At 40.9% G+C, this 13,699-nt stretch overlaps 1 protein-coding gene across 4 annotated transcripts; it reads left to right on the forward strand.

Moving 5' to 3' along the window:
* Positions 1–221: 221 nt before the first annotated feature.
* Positions 222–10,555, forward strand: BMI1 (BMI1 proto-oncogene, polycomb ring finger). Of its 4 annotated transcripts, none has more exons than XM_082750448.1 (10): positions 222–709; positions 5,492–5,622; positions 5,967–6,063; positions 6,674–6,729; positions 6,824–6,874; positions 7,043–7,151; positions 7,230–7,275; positions 7,676–7,774; positions 8,121–8,201; positions 8,291–10,555. In XM_082750448.1, the coding sequence occupies exons 2-10, from the start codon at positions 5,511–5,513 to the stop codon at positions 8,618–8,620; spliced, it is 981 nt and encodes a 326-aa protein (XP_082606574.1). In that variant the 5' UTR covers positions 222–709; positions 5,492–5,510; the 3' UTR covers positions 8,621–10,555. The 4 variants fall into 4 exon arrangements, with proteins under 4 accessions (XP_082606574.1, XP_082606577.1, XP_082606576.1 ...); XM_082750451.1 differs by lacking the exon at positions 222–709 and adding an exon at positions 1,038–1,207; XM_082750450.1 differs by lacking the exon at positions 222–709 and adding an exon at positions 4,678–4,757.
* Positions 10,556–13,699: the final 3,144 nt, after the last annotated feature.

Consider the following 13,699-nt stretch of genomic DNA (forward strand, 5'->3'; position numbering starts at 1 on the left):
AGGAATGAGGGGAGCACGTGACCCGGTGGGGGGGCAGCGGGGGGAGGGGGCGGGCGGACTCTGAGCCATTTTGGAGCCGGTGTCAGTTTCCACTCTGCCTTCAGCGGTGCATTTTTTTTTCCACCCTCCCCTCCCCCCTCCTCATCCTTTCTCCCCTCCCCCCGCCTCTCCGCACGCACACACACGGCGCCCCCCACTCGTCCTCCTCCCCCCACAGCAACTATGAAATAATAATCGTAGTATTAAAGGCAGAGATCGGGGCGAGACAATGGGGATGTTGGCGAGGGAGCCCCGATCCGGATTAGAAACACCTCCCAGCCCCGCAGAATAATACTGATCGCGCCCCCTCCGCGCGCTCCCTCCCCCGAGTGCGGAGCGGGAGGAGGCGGCGGCGGCCGAGGAGGAGGAGGAGGAGGAGGAGGCCCAGGAGGAGGAGGCGTTGGAGGCCGAGGAGGAGGAGGAGGAGGAGGCCGCGGAGGAGGAGGAGGCCGAGGCGGAGGAGGAGGAGGAGGCCGGGCTCGGGAGGCAGCATGAGCCGAGCGCGGCGGCCGCAGCTCCTCTCGGCTGCGCTCGTTGCCCATTGACAGCGGCGTCTGCAGCTCGCTTCAAGATGGCCGCTTGGCTCACATTCATTTTCTGCTGAACGACTTTTAACTTTCATTGTCTTTTCCGCCCGCTTCGATCGCCTCTCGCCGGCTGCTTTTTCCGGGTACGTAGGAGGCGAGGCGCCTCCGGGACGGGACCGGGGGGCGGCGGGGGCCGCGCGGGGCTCGGGCCGGCCGCGGGTGGATGGGGAGCGGCCCCCCCGCGCCTCTCCCGCGCCGGCCGGGAGGGCGCTGACAGCGTGGGCGCCGAGCCCCGCGCCGCCGCCCGCCGCCCTCCGCCGGTCCCGCGCGCCGCCCGGCCCCGCGCGTCGTCCGCGCCCGCGAGCGCGCGCCCGCCGCCGCCCGCCGACTCCCGCGGCGCCGGGACCGACCCGCAGCCCGCGCCGCGCCGCCGCCGCCGCCGCCGCCGCCGCCAGCCGGGCTCGGCGCCGCTCCAGCCGCCGCCCGCTCCAGCCCCGGACGCGCCGCGCGCGGCCCCACGTTTTAGTTCCTTTCTCCCCCGAGCGCCCCTCTACACCCTCGCGACGCACATGGCCCCCGAGAAGAACACTTCTATTTCCAGTCTCTGCGGCTCTCCCCGCCACGGCGCCCTTTGTTGAGAGGTAGATTTGGATGAAACGGGGACGGGTTCCTGAAATCGGGAGCTGCTCGGGTCAAGTGGCTTCCCTCTTCTCCCAAAGAAAGGGCTTTTGAGGGGTTTAAACATCCAGAGAATGCCCTCATTTTATAGGGACGGGTTACGTGGGGGGCAGCGATCCTGCCAAGGTGGCTGTTAAACTGGAAAGAGCTCAAACAAAAATGTTATTAACTTAAGTTGGAGGGACACTTGTGTGAAATTGGATGGCTTGTAAGATGGCGGTTCCCAGTTGTTTCCAAGGTCTCCTGCATTTGTGTTTAAAATGGTAAAGTTTTCAAGGTGTTATTTGTTGGGAGTCTTAGATAAGTTCTCTAAACATTACTTGGGACGTGCGCACTGGGAAGTGGGTATTTCAAATTTGGAGCTTTTTTTGGAGTGATGATGGTGACTGGACGTTAGTCTTGCAAGAGGTTTTCTTCTCCCCCCCCCCCTTCTTTTTTTCTGGTTTTTTTTTTCTCCTTGGTGACTGCAGTTTTTCTCTCAACCTCTACTATGGGATGCACTTAGAACCTTGACTTAAGTCCACTACGTTTTATAGGTTTTGCTAAAGGTCCTGTTGGTAAAAAGATGCTTTGGAAAAGGAGGACCAAAAAGTTGACTACATATGTTTACACAGTCTTTTGGGTTTGACAGCGATATAGCATGATCTTTTTCCCAGAAATTTACAGTTAATGATTGGAAGTAAACAAGTAGAGAGACTTTGATCATTCTCAATTGCAATAAAAGGATTTAGTGGGCTTAGTGGTCACGGTCCAACATTTGAAAGAGAAGCATGTATTTAACCCCTTCTCTTAAAGTAGGCAAAATTCTGGGCATGTTTATCCAAATCCAAGTGTAGGTTGGTGGTACCTAGAATGTTATGAGTAGTTCAAAGTATGTTTTATAGGAAGCGCAACCCTCAAGTTCTGAAAACATATTACAAGCTTTAATAAAGACTTGAAAGTTAAGGATGCGAACTGTTGACAGTATATATACTAACTTATGTGACTGTGTTAATATTTGAATTTTATTTTAAGTAGACTGATCAGAATCCCTTAGAGATTGATTTTATGAGCAAATTTACAAACTTTTTAATATTTGAGTTCATTCCTGTACATTTGCCCCAGAGTGCAAAGGTGTTTGAAATAACTTACCTGTGGAAATTATATGCTTAGTAACAGTATCTTTAAAGCCATATAAAAGTCACTACGTAGGCATATGTATACACACATATGCTTTTGTAAAAAAAAAAAAAAAAAGCATTTAATTGTACTTGATAAATTAATACTCTACCACCAAGTTCTGAGCTGTGGTTTAAGTACCCAACTAAGCAAAATTCTCTTGGAGTCAAGTTAGTCCAAACTTTACCCAAACTTCTACTGGGCTGTGAACCCCAACCGGGGTTATGGAGTTCATTTGCATTTCTTAGATTGCAATAGTCAAGCTGATTGTTAACATAAGAACTTGCTTCTGTTTTGCTTCATTTTGACACTACTGGTGTTAGGCCTCTCAACTAAACTGACGGTCCCAACCGAGTATGTTACAGTGGCAAATTTTAACTATTGAGTATTTTTACTATGGTATGTTTGGTGCATTTTTACTTGCCTGCCTGGCAGTTTTCTGTGTTGGAACGTGGAAGGCTTTCATTTCTAAGGTGCAGTAGATTGTTTATTAAATCTACCAAGCATGTCAGTGTCTTGGAAGTCATCCTTAGATTGCCAGGACTTTCAAGTGGTATAGAAAGATAAAGAACTGATTTTTATGTAAGTAACAAAGTGATATTTACTAGCTTTATAGATGGTAATAGTACTGTGGCCAGATTCCTCAGAACTGAGAGAGAAGAGTTGTGTGAATTAAGACAAGATGAATTTGAAAGGTTTTGGTCAGGTACCTGTGCCTTAAATGTTAAAAGCCAACCAGTAGATTATCTTCCACTGAGGTTTGACCTGTGTATTAGTATTTGTATTTGGTGTTTTCTGTACAGTGGAGAAATAAAAGCAACTATTTTTATTGAAGTCCTTTTTAAACTTAATGTTCGGTATAGCATTAGTGGGAGATGCTTTCACAAGGAGATGTAAGTATCACCTTGCTATCTTTCTAGGAAAGGACCTGTGGTTTCACAAGGAGAGTTTTCTTTAAGAATAAGGTTTGTCTTTAGTCAACCACAATGGATGTAAATATTGCTACTGTTTAGGGACAGTGCTCCATCCACAACTTCTCTGCAACCCCACTTAGATTTATTTTAACAATATGTGGACAATAGTCTTGTAAAAAAAAGTAATCAAAAGATAACTGAGGAAACACAGGTGAAGTTTTCTGGTTGAAGTTGCCAGTCGCCACTATGGTCACTCTCATAAAAGAGACTTTGTTTTGTTTTTACCGTTTTTTTAGTACTCTAAAGCCATTAATTTCAGCCATTGAGGTATGTTGATTGGTATTTCCTTCTGCATTAAAATTCCCTAAGAATTAAAACCTCAGTTGCATCTCCTAAGTTTCTCAGGTTCTTAGATTTCTGTTGAAAGCGGTTTTAAGAATGTACTTCAGACAGGTCTAGAAGCTTTGTCCTATTTTAGGTTCTGAAATGAATGAAGTGGAGGGTGAGAAATATATTTTTCCAGAGTGCTACACGAAATAATTGACTTCTCTGATTGTCCGCTGGTGTATTGTTGCTGACAGCCTCCCACCGTGACTTTCCTATAATATATGCTATCTATTGGGGATATTATTCCATCGTGTGGGGATTTGTATGGAGGCTAGGTTGAGAAAATGACATTTGTTTTTCTCTCCTATCATTGCTCTGGGTTGACAAGGTGTTGATTTAGCTTTGGGAATGGACTGGTCACATGGTTCTTTACTTATTGTCACTCCCGTACCGATTAAAGTAGTTTGTCTTGCCTCCAGCATAGTTCAAATAAAACACGGCTTTGCCCCCTCCTTGTCTTCTTGTAAAACAGATTTCACTTTTTAGCCTTAGCAAAACTTTGAATCGCTCATCTAATCTGAAGGAGAACTTCATATTAGAGAAGAAAAGTTTAAAGAGGTTCAGTTCAATAAACATCTCTGCAATCTGAGCTCTGATGGTTTCGGGCTAAGTGCACAGTTGGCAATTCTCAAAAGGTCCCTTCGTGAAATTTTTGACCTAGTGATTGCTAACAGGGGAGACCGAGTCAAGATCTGAAAGAAGCTCTTCGCACCGAGTCGACTTGGAAAGAGGCCCCCAAGAGTGTCCGGAATGGCCGGGAGTGCGGTTTGCATTTTCCTTTACCACTCGCACACTCAGGGGGCCCCCCAGGCTGCCCGCCGGGTTGCGGCGACTGGTATCCTGCTCCCCAGCGCCGCGGGCCTCGTGGGGCTGCCCCACCCCCGAGCCGCGCAGCCCGCACCCCACCCCACCCCCGCAGCGGCCCCGCCCCCACGCCGCGCCGGCCCCTCCCCCGCGCCCGCCGCCGCCTCCGCCCCGCCGACCCGCACGCCCGCCGAAGCTCCGGGCTCGGCCCGGCTTCGCGCGGAGTTGCAGCGGTGGCCGGATGCCAAGTGTAAGTGTAAGTTGCTATGGAAACCCCGACAGGGGCGAGTTCCGAATCCGGAGCGAGACGGAGCCCCGGGCGCCGCCGGATCCGCCCCTCGCATCCCGGCCCCCGGGCGTCCGCGCGCTCAGGCCCCAGCCCGAGGCCGGCTGGAGGTGCTTCTGCGGCCCCAGCACCCAGCTCCGGAAATGCCAGGGATGCAGATAGGGCAGAATTTGTTTTCCCTTTGTATCGCGTGAAAACGTGCCAGGTTCTGGTTTTTGGAACCGCCTAAAACAACAAGAACCCCTGGGAAGCCAGGTCAATCTCCCGGATTTTCGATTGAAGATCCATAAGGAAGTTTTACAATAAATTGGGAGACCTGGGACAAGCCCTGGCGGTTGGTAAATATCTGCGGGGAATGTGTGGCGTCTGCAGCAGCCTTGGGGCTGCTAGGCTAGAGGACAAATGGAAGAAAGAGACCCGAATACTCTCAGCTCCCAGCCCCCACCCCAGACCTTTTCTTCTCCGTCCTGGAGTGAACTGAGGGACCACAAGTTACTTTACTTGAATCCTTTTTCGTCATTTCAATATAATTGATTGAGGTCTCATTAGTTAATTCCTTCTGTAGAAAACGCTGGGATAGTCCAGCTGTACGAGTTTTATGAACTTCTCAGCATTTCAGAGCCTTCGGTTACTAGAAATTGGGAGATAATCTCGTTTCTCTTTCTGTGGATTATGGCCAATATTTCTGTGTCTTGCAGGGCATTTTATCAAGCAGAAATGCATCGAACAACCAGAATCAAGATCACGGAGCTAAATCCCCACCTCATGTGTGTGCTCTGTGGAGGGTACTTCATTGATGCCACGACCATAATAGAATGTCTACATTCCTGTAAGTGCAAAGTTCTAGACCCTTTTTTGTGTGTCATGTATATTTATTTCGTTTTGATGTTTGAAAACTGTTAACAATTCCCACAATCCTTGAGAATGTTGTTACAAAGTGATGGAGTCATTTTCTACTCTTGCGTTTGGTGAATTTCTGTTAATGAACATTTTAAACGTGTAACTATGCAATGTGTAAATATTCTCAGGATGTTAATTGCGTTAGTTTAGGTCATTGGAAATATCTTTTGACATTTAGCATTTTGCTACCCCTACTTCTCCATTTTTGATACTAATTTCAATGCTTAACATCTAATTTCTAAACTTACAAGATTTTTGTTTTTCTACTTCTAGTCTGTAAAACATGTATTGTGCGTTACTTGGAGACCAGCAAATATTGTCCTATCTGTGATGTCCAAGTTCACAAAACCAGACCACTACTGAATATAAGGTAAGAAAAGTTTTAAAATTATTGTCTCTAATAGTTATTGGAATTGCATAATTTAGTGAAAGTTACCCTGTTTTATTTTTTCACACAAAATTTACCATTGAATCTCCACCTAATGTGTGTGTTTTGTTCATGAAGGTCGCTCTTCATTTCTTGCCATTTTAATGAGGACTAATTTTAAGCAAAGTTTGGTATTATCAAGGGGGATTTTAAGTGTTTTTTAAAAACATTTTTTTAAACCTGAATTAGTTCTCCATTTCTGCATTGCTTTATTGAGTTTATGACAGGCAGGGATGAGTGTGTTTAAAGTGCTTCCATTTTCTTCTCTCTGTTCTCTTTCATATTAGCTAATTTAGTAATTTGAAAGACATGCTTCTCTTGATTCAGTGAAATGTGAAGAATTTCTTAATGAATGTAAAAGTATTTTTCCACTGATTTAAAAGGTTACTACTACATGAAGAATTTTTATTCTCATAATTGTTATCTTACTGATGAAGACTCTCACAATCACATAAAATACTATACTATAAAGAAAAAGAATCTATAATAATTTATGAGCATTTAAAAATTTTGAAATTATAATTAATAAGTTAGTTTTCTAATTCTTTTTCAGGTCAGATAAAACTCTCCAAGATATTGTATACAAATTAGTTCCAGGGCTTTTCAAAAGTGAGTAGCATGCTTACAAATGAATTTTTACAAAGTATTCATCAGATTTACCTGCTGTGACAAATGTTGAAGTCTTTTTTCCCCCCCTCTTTAGATGAAATGAAGAGAAGAAGGGATTTTTATGCAGCCCATCCTTCAGCAGATGGTAAACTCTTTAGAGAGGGAAAAGACATTTTATTTGGCGGGAGAATTTATTACTCAATAATATATAAAAATTGAATTTAACTTAAAAGTACCATTTCCATTTTCCTACATATGTAATATTTTAACCAAATGTTTAATTTTAAAATGGAATTTCAAAATGTCTTTATAGCTGCCAATGGCTCTAATGAAGATAGAGGAGAAGTTGCAGATGAAGATAAGAGAATTATAACTGATGATGAGATAATAAGCTTATCCATTGAATTCTTTGACCAGAACAGGTAAATTGTGTTGGAAATGTGTTTTATGCTAATCTATTCATAGATGCATTGTTCCACTAATAAAATTGTGTTTCTTAGATTGGATCGGAAAGTAAACAAAGACAAGGAGAAAGCTAAGGAGGAGGTATGTCCCATGTTGCAAAAACTACAGAGGAAACATTGTTTGGATTCTAGATTTTATGAAGGTGTATGTTGCCCTTTAAGATATTCTTGGGCTAGATCATGCTGTCAAACAGAAAAATGATTGTATTTGATGATAATAATTAGATAGAATTTGCTCTATATATGATTGTTATGCTTATAAAATACTTTAAATAATTAATGTTTTGATGTATTTAAAGTTTTCTTATTATATTAGAAATCTCCTTACTTTATATTTAAGTAGTAAACTCCAAGTTGAGAATTTAATCAGTCTCAGCTTTGGTATTCATACTTTGTATCATATTGAGGCAACTTAACTGAGGTTTTTTTTCTTACCCGAAAGTTAGAAATTTTTAAAAATAACTTTCTAAATGTCTTCTTAGGTGAATGATAAAAGATATTTACGTTGCCCAGCAGCAATGACTGTGATGCACCTAAGAAAGTTTCTCAGAAGTAAAATGGACATACCTAACACTTTCCAGGTATCTTCTTTATAGTTTTTGTGCATTTAATGTGGATTTTTTTTTTTAATTTAATGACTTTTTCCTTTTTGGATTCTGAACCCTTTTTTATTTTAGATTTAGAACTTCATTGGAATTGTCTATTACAGTGTTTGGTATAAATTTTGTTTTATGCTATAAAAACAAATTCCATAATAATTTCAGGAAATATTTTTCCTCATTTGAATGTCGAGAGGGATTCTTTCCTTGTCCAGCTGTTTGAAGAGAATGTTTGTTAAAGCATTTTTGGATTGCATTTAGATGACAGAAAAAGTCTCTATCTGTGTTCTTCATGGTACTTAATAATTGAAATACTATTTTCCAATAGATTGATGTCATGTATGAAGAAGAACCTTTAAAGGATTACTATACACTAATGGATATTGCTTACATTTATACCTGGAGAAGGGTAGGTAGCATAACTAATACTCTGAGATTATTGTGGTAAAACTGTATTTAAAGAGGACTGATCTTTTTTCCCCCCTTTTCACATTGTAGAATGGTCCACTTCCTTTGAAATACAGAGTTCGACCTACTTGTAAAAGAATGAAGATGAGTCACCAGAGAGATGGACTGACAAATGCTGGAGAACTGGAAAGTGACTCTGGGAGTGACAAGGCCAACAGCCCCGCAGGAGGTGCCCCCTCCACCTCTTCCTGTCTGCCTAGCCCCAGCACTCCCGTTCAGTCTCCTCATCCTCAGTTCCCTCACATCTCCAGCACTATGAATGGAACCAGCAGCAGCCCCAGCGGTAACCACCAATCTTCCTTTGCCAATAGACCTCGAAAATCGTCAGTAAATGGGTCGTCAGCAACTTCATCTGGTTGATACCCAAGACTTCTTAAGGAAAAAAAAATTTTAAATCCCCGATTTATATAGATATCTTCATGCCATTACAGCTTTAGAGATGCTAATACATGTGACTGTCGTCCAATTTGCTTTCTTTTGTAGTGACTTTAAATTTGGCTATAAAAGATGGACTAGATGTGATACTCATATGGACGTTAATGGAAAAGATTGTTCCTCTAAAGAGAATTGGTTTCTGAGAAGGCAGGCAAGATGTTTTTCTGTGTGTTAGGCAAGATGTGAAATGGTTTTTGTAACCATTGTTCAGATTTGAAAAATTCTGCAGTGGATATAAACATTGGGCCATAGTTTGTTAATCTCAACTAACGCCTACATTACATTCTCCTTGATTGTTCTTGTTATTATGCTGTTTTGTGAACCTGTAGAAAACAAGTGCTTTTTATCTTGAAATTCAACAAACGGAAAGAATATGCATAGAATAATGCATTCTATGTAGCCATGTCACTGTGAATAACGACTTCTTGCATATTTAGCCATTTTGATTCCTGTTTGATTTTTACTTCTCTGTTGTTACACAAAACCGATCAAAGGAAAGTAAACTTCAGTTTTACAATCTGTATGCCTAAAAGCGGGTACTACCGTTTATTTTACTGACTTGTTTAAATGATTCGCTTTTGTAAGAATCAGATGGCATTATGCTTGTTGTACAATGCCATATTGGTATATGACATAACAGGAAACAGTATTGTATGATATATTTATAAATACTATAAAGAAAATATTGTGTTTCATGCATTCAGAAATGGTTGTTAAATTCTCCCAACTGGTTCGACCTTTGCAGATACCCTATGTTTAAGCCTTATAAGCATAGAACATTTTTAATGTGGATTTCTAATTCTAAATTCTATTCCATTGGAAGCAATTGGCAAATCATAATACTGATTTTCTCTAGTAATACATGTTTACTTTTAAAATTGTTGCAGTAAAGAAAAATTTTTAACTAAAGACTTTGGGAACAGTGTCTTCATTTCCTATTGCCTTTGATGGAATGAATGTGTTTTTAAAATGCATATTGATCACTGTAATTCTAAAACAGATTTTTAAGTAAACCAGCAAATTTCTGGAAGAAGGCATTTTATCTAAAATTATTTTAACATATGGTTTAGCAGTTACTTCAAATTTAAGGAGTTGCTTTAACAGTTATAAACAATGACATATGCCCTCTCTCTAATATCTTGAAATAGAAGCAATTTATTTTTAGCTTCTCCAAGGTATTAATTTTTAAATAGAGTGAACATGTTCAATTTAAAATATGAATAACCACAGCCATTTTCAGTTTGTGTTTTGCTTTGGTCGAACTTGGTGTATGTTCATCACCCATCAGTTATTTGTGAGGGTGTTTATTCTATATGAATATCGTTTCATGTTTGTATGGGAAAATTGTAGCTAAACATTTCATTGTCCCCAGTCTGCAAAAGAAGCACAATTCTATTGCTTTGTCTTGCTTATAGTCATTAAATCATTACTTTTACATATATTGCTGTTATTTCTGCTTTCTTTAAAGATACAGTAAATGAAGTTTTATGAAACCACAAAATACATATATTTTTATTTTGACCTAAATTTGTACAGTACCATTGTAAGTGTTGTTTCTAATTATAGATGTAAAATTAAATTTCATTTGTAATTGGGAAAATCCAATAAAAAGGATATTCATTTAGAAAATAGCTAAGACTTTAATAAAAATTTGATACGAAAAGCACAATGTGCAGAAGTTTTGGAAACCCTACTGTGGATTACAACAGGTAAAACTAAAGAGAATCCATTGCTGTCTTAAATAGTGATGTTGCTAAGAAGTCCATGCTTTGTTGTATAATTGCTTGATAGCCCAATTGAAAGATGTATCTGTTTATTTACTCTACAATCTTTGAAGTAAAAGTTACCCATGTTTGCCAATTTTGGTGAATTTAACTCATTTTTGTAGGCTTCTAAAGTTTTTCATGATGTTATCTAAGAAAGAAAAGTTAGTGGAAGTTTCAAATGATAGTTTTACTTTGGATGATCATGTATATAAAGAATGAAAAAATATTTTTCAAAGCCTAAAAACTTCAAATGCTAGTGGACCTGTCACTTGACTTACACAAAACCAAGCTGTGAGATCAACATGGAACTAAAAGACTTAGTATCTCAACCTTTTAATGATGGACTTATTTTTGAAATTGCTTATTAAAAATCAGATGTTACATTTATGACTCACTTAACACTTTTACCATACTTGAAAACATAAATTTATTTTGTTCGAAAGGACTTTTTTTCCCTACTCCATTTGAAAATTTCTTAAGCGTTAAAGGATATTTCATCTAAAATGTCTTTGTCTTTTAATAAAACAGAAGAAAGATTATAATGTTTTGCATTCTCCCATAACCAACTTTCACAGTTTTGACAATTAAGATCTAAAACTTTTGCTAAACTACCACTTTAAAAAGTTTCAATCTTGTAATAACCCATATCAAAGCTGTTAATTTTTGTAATTCTTAGCAGTAAAAGCACGGTACGTGAAAAGTAGGCTTTAAATTTGGCTTTTGCTTCTGAAAAGTATTCTAGGATTCTATATCACAAAGTTAGTGCTACCAAAATATTCCACAGAAAATGCCTAAATTGATTTCACAGATTTTAGCTTAAATGCAAAAAAGGGGCTGGTTACTGTTGTGTAAATAGCGATCTATCTTGCTTTACACATGCATACCTCTTTACAAGTACTTTTTTGCTTTTAAAATTGCCGGCCGCTAATTGCACTGAGTGGGAAAAAAAGAAGCTGCCCTTCAGTTGACTTAACCTACCAACCATACTGCTTCGTTTCCATTTTCATCCATGCAGATGTTAGGATTTCTGGAGGTACAATGCAACTTGCAGAGTAAGCTCGAAGGGCTTTCCTACATCTTTTCCTCTTATTCTTTCCCCGATATTTGAGTTTCAGCAGACACATGGTATAGGCCTATCAAGATCAAGTTTTATTGTGAAATCTCAATAGGAACCCATGTGAAATGCTACTTTACACCGGCCAAGAAGAAATGAAGATGTTCGGTTTTTAAAAAAAAATAGCTTATGGTCATCTTTTGAGGGGATGGGATCTTAATTTTACAAAAAATCCACTTGGGACCTAGTCTTAGAATCTTGGGGTGATGGAACTGGGTTTTGGTTATTTTTTTCCATTTCTTTTATATTTTAAATATTTAGTAAATACATCTTTTTTATTTTCCCTCATTGCCTATGGAATGATAGTTGGGAATTCTGATTTAGTCTAGTGCTTGTATGAAATGGAGGCTACATCATATTCTGCAATACGTGGTTGTTTCCCTCACACGGTCTTCCTTGCATTTTATCCAAAGCTAAGGTCTTGAGGAAATTACATTTAAGAAGATCCTATTTAACAATAGTATATATTTTAAAGACCTCTGATATGCAAAGAGCACAGAAGGCAGCTCCTGCATAAGGCTTTTGGTTAGATAGCGTCATTTCACTTGAGAATGTTTCTTCAAGTATAAAATGAATAGCACAACAGGTGGTTATTTCTAAGATCACTCTAAAAAAATCTTGACTCATCCCAAATAAAACCTTGTATTAAATTGGGACCACAGAATTCAGATAGGTCTTTATAAGAAAGAGAAAGTATTACATGTTAGAATCTCCTAGTAAGTCAGATTTGGGAAATAACCCCGCGAATACCTTGAGCCTGTGGATCTGCTTGCAAATCTCAAGATTGCCCAGTTTTGATTATGAAAGTCTCCGAAAATGTTTACGCAGTAGAGTGTTTCCTGTTTCCGCAGTTAATTTAACGTTTTTTTCTTCTTTTGGTTCTTGAAACGGATTTCCTTTATTTGCACCAGTTTCTTTTTCTTAGTGTGCAATTTCTAGAGTTCTCACATGAAGACTTCACTGTCAACCTTGTCTTCATCAAGTCGACGACATCAAGTCATTTATCACTGCAAAAGCTGTTCTAGGATCCTTGTGAGTTTTCTGAAGAAGTTCAACCGCATGTGGAAAACTCATCCCGAAATTTCATTTAACCCTCCAAATAAACAGTAAGGACTCAGTAAAACTTCCAATGAGTTAAATTACCCCCATTCTTCTGGACTCTTAAAATATACCTTCCAGAGACTTATCAGAAAGAACTTCCAAAAATAGCAGGTGTCATTCCCCCAGAGTCACCTACATTTCAGTAAAAATATTACTTCTTGCTCTGATTGCTGGGCCATCCTAAAATCCAACTTCACAGAGAACATGCTTTCAAGTTCGGTGCCGATTTGGTGCTCACAGTTCTGCCCCCTAAGTCAGCTAGAGCTCAAACAGAGAAGAGACTCTGGAAGGCTGCGGACTAGGATGTTTGGGAAGCGCGTGGAATATTGAGAATATTGAGAACAAATGGGAACGTTACCGAGATGGATAAAGACGTTAGTGGAGATTGAGAAATCTGTCCAGAAACTACAGTGTTTGGTCTAAATGCCCCCCAAAGTGGAAGACGCCCAAACAAAGCCGAAGACAGGAGAGCACTGCGCGGCTTGGAAGAAAAAGCGGGGAGCGAGGATGACTGGGGTGAGATGGGCAGCGGCTTAAAAGAAAAAAAAAAAAAAAAAAGAGGAAAGAAAGGCAAGGCTTCTTATATTCTGGTGCCCCGCGGAAAGGGCACGGGACGACCGCCTGGAGAAAATGAGCTCCCTTTCCCGGCCGCGCTGTCTTCTCGGTCAGGAAGCCTCTACCAAAAGGGCACGTTAAGGAGGAAACCGCCATTCTCCCTGTCCTTATTTTTCAACTAGCCGCTCTCGGAGGAGTGTAAAGAGCTACAGCCCAGACCTCGGTTGCCACGGCGCCGCGGGGGCTCCGCCAGGCCCTACGAGCGAGCGGAGGCCGCGGGGCGCCGGGAGGCCATTTTGCGCGTGCGCCTCTCGCCTCGCGCCGCTCTGGGTTCGGCGGATTTGGATCCCGCCAAATTTGAAAGCAAGATTCTCAGGCCCCACCGGCTTGGGAAGCGGCGAAAAGAAGTCGTTTCTCCAAAGTCGGAACCTGTGGCAAGGGGCGGCGACAGTGGGGTGCGCGAGGCCT

Source organism: Mustela nivalis (genome assembly GCF_964662115.1).
Source record: "Mustela nivalis genome assembly, contig: HAP1_SCAFFOLD_1141, whole genome shotgun sequence".
In the NCBI taxonomy this organism is placed as follows: Eukaryota; Metazoa; Chordata; class Mammalia; order Carnivora; family Mustelidae; genus Mustela; species Mustela nivalis.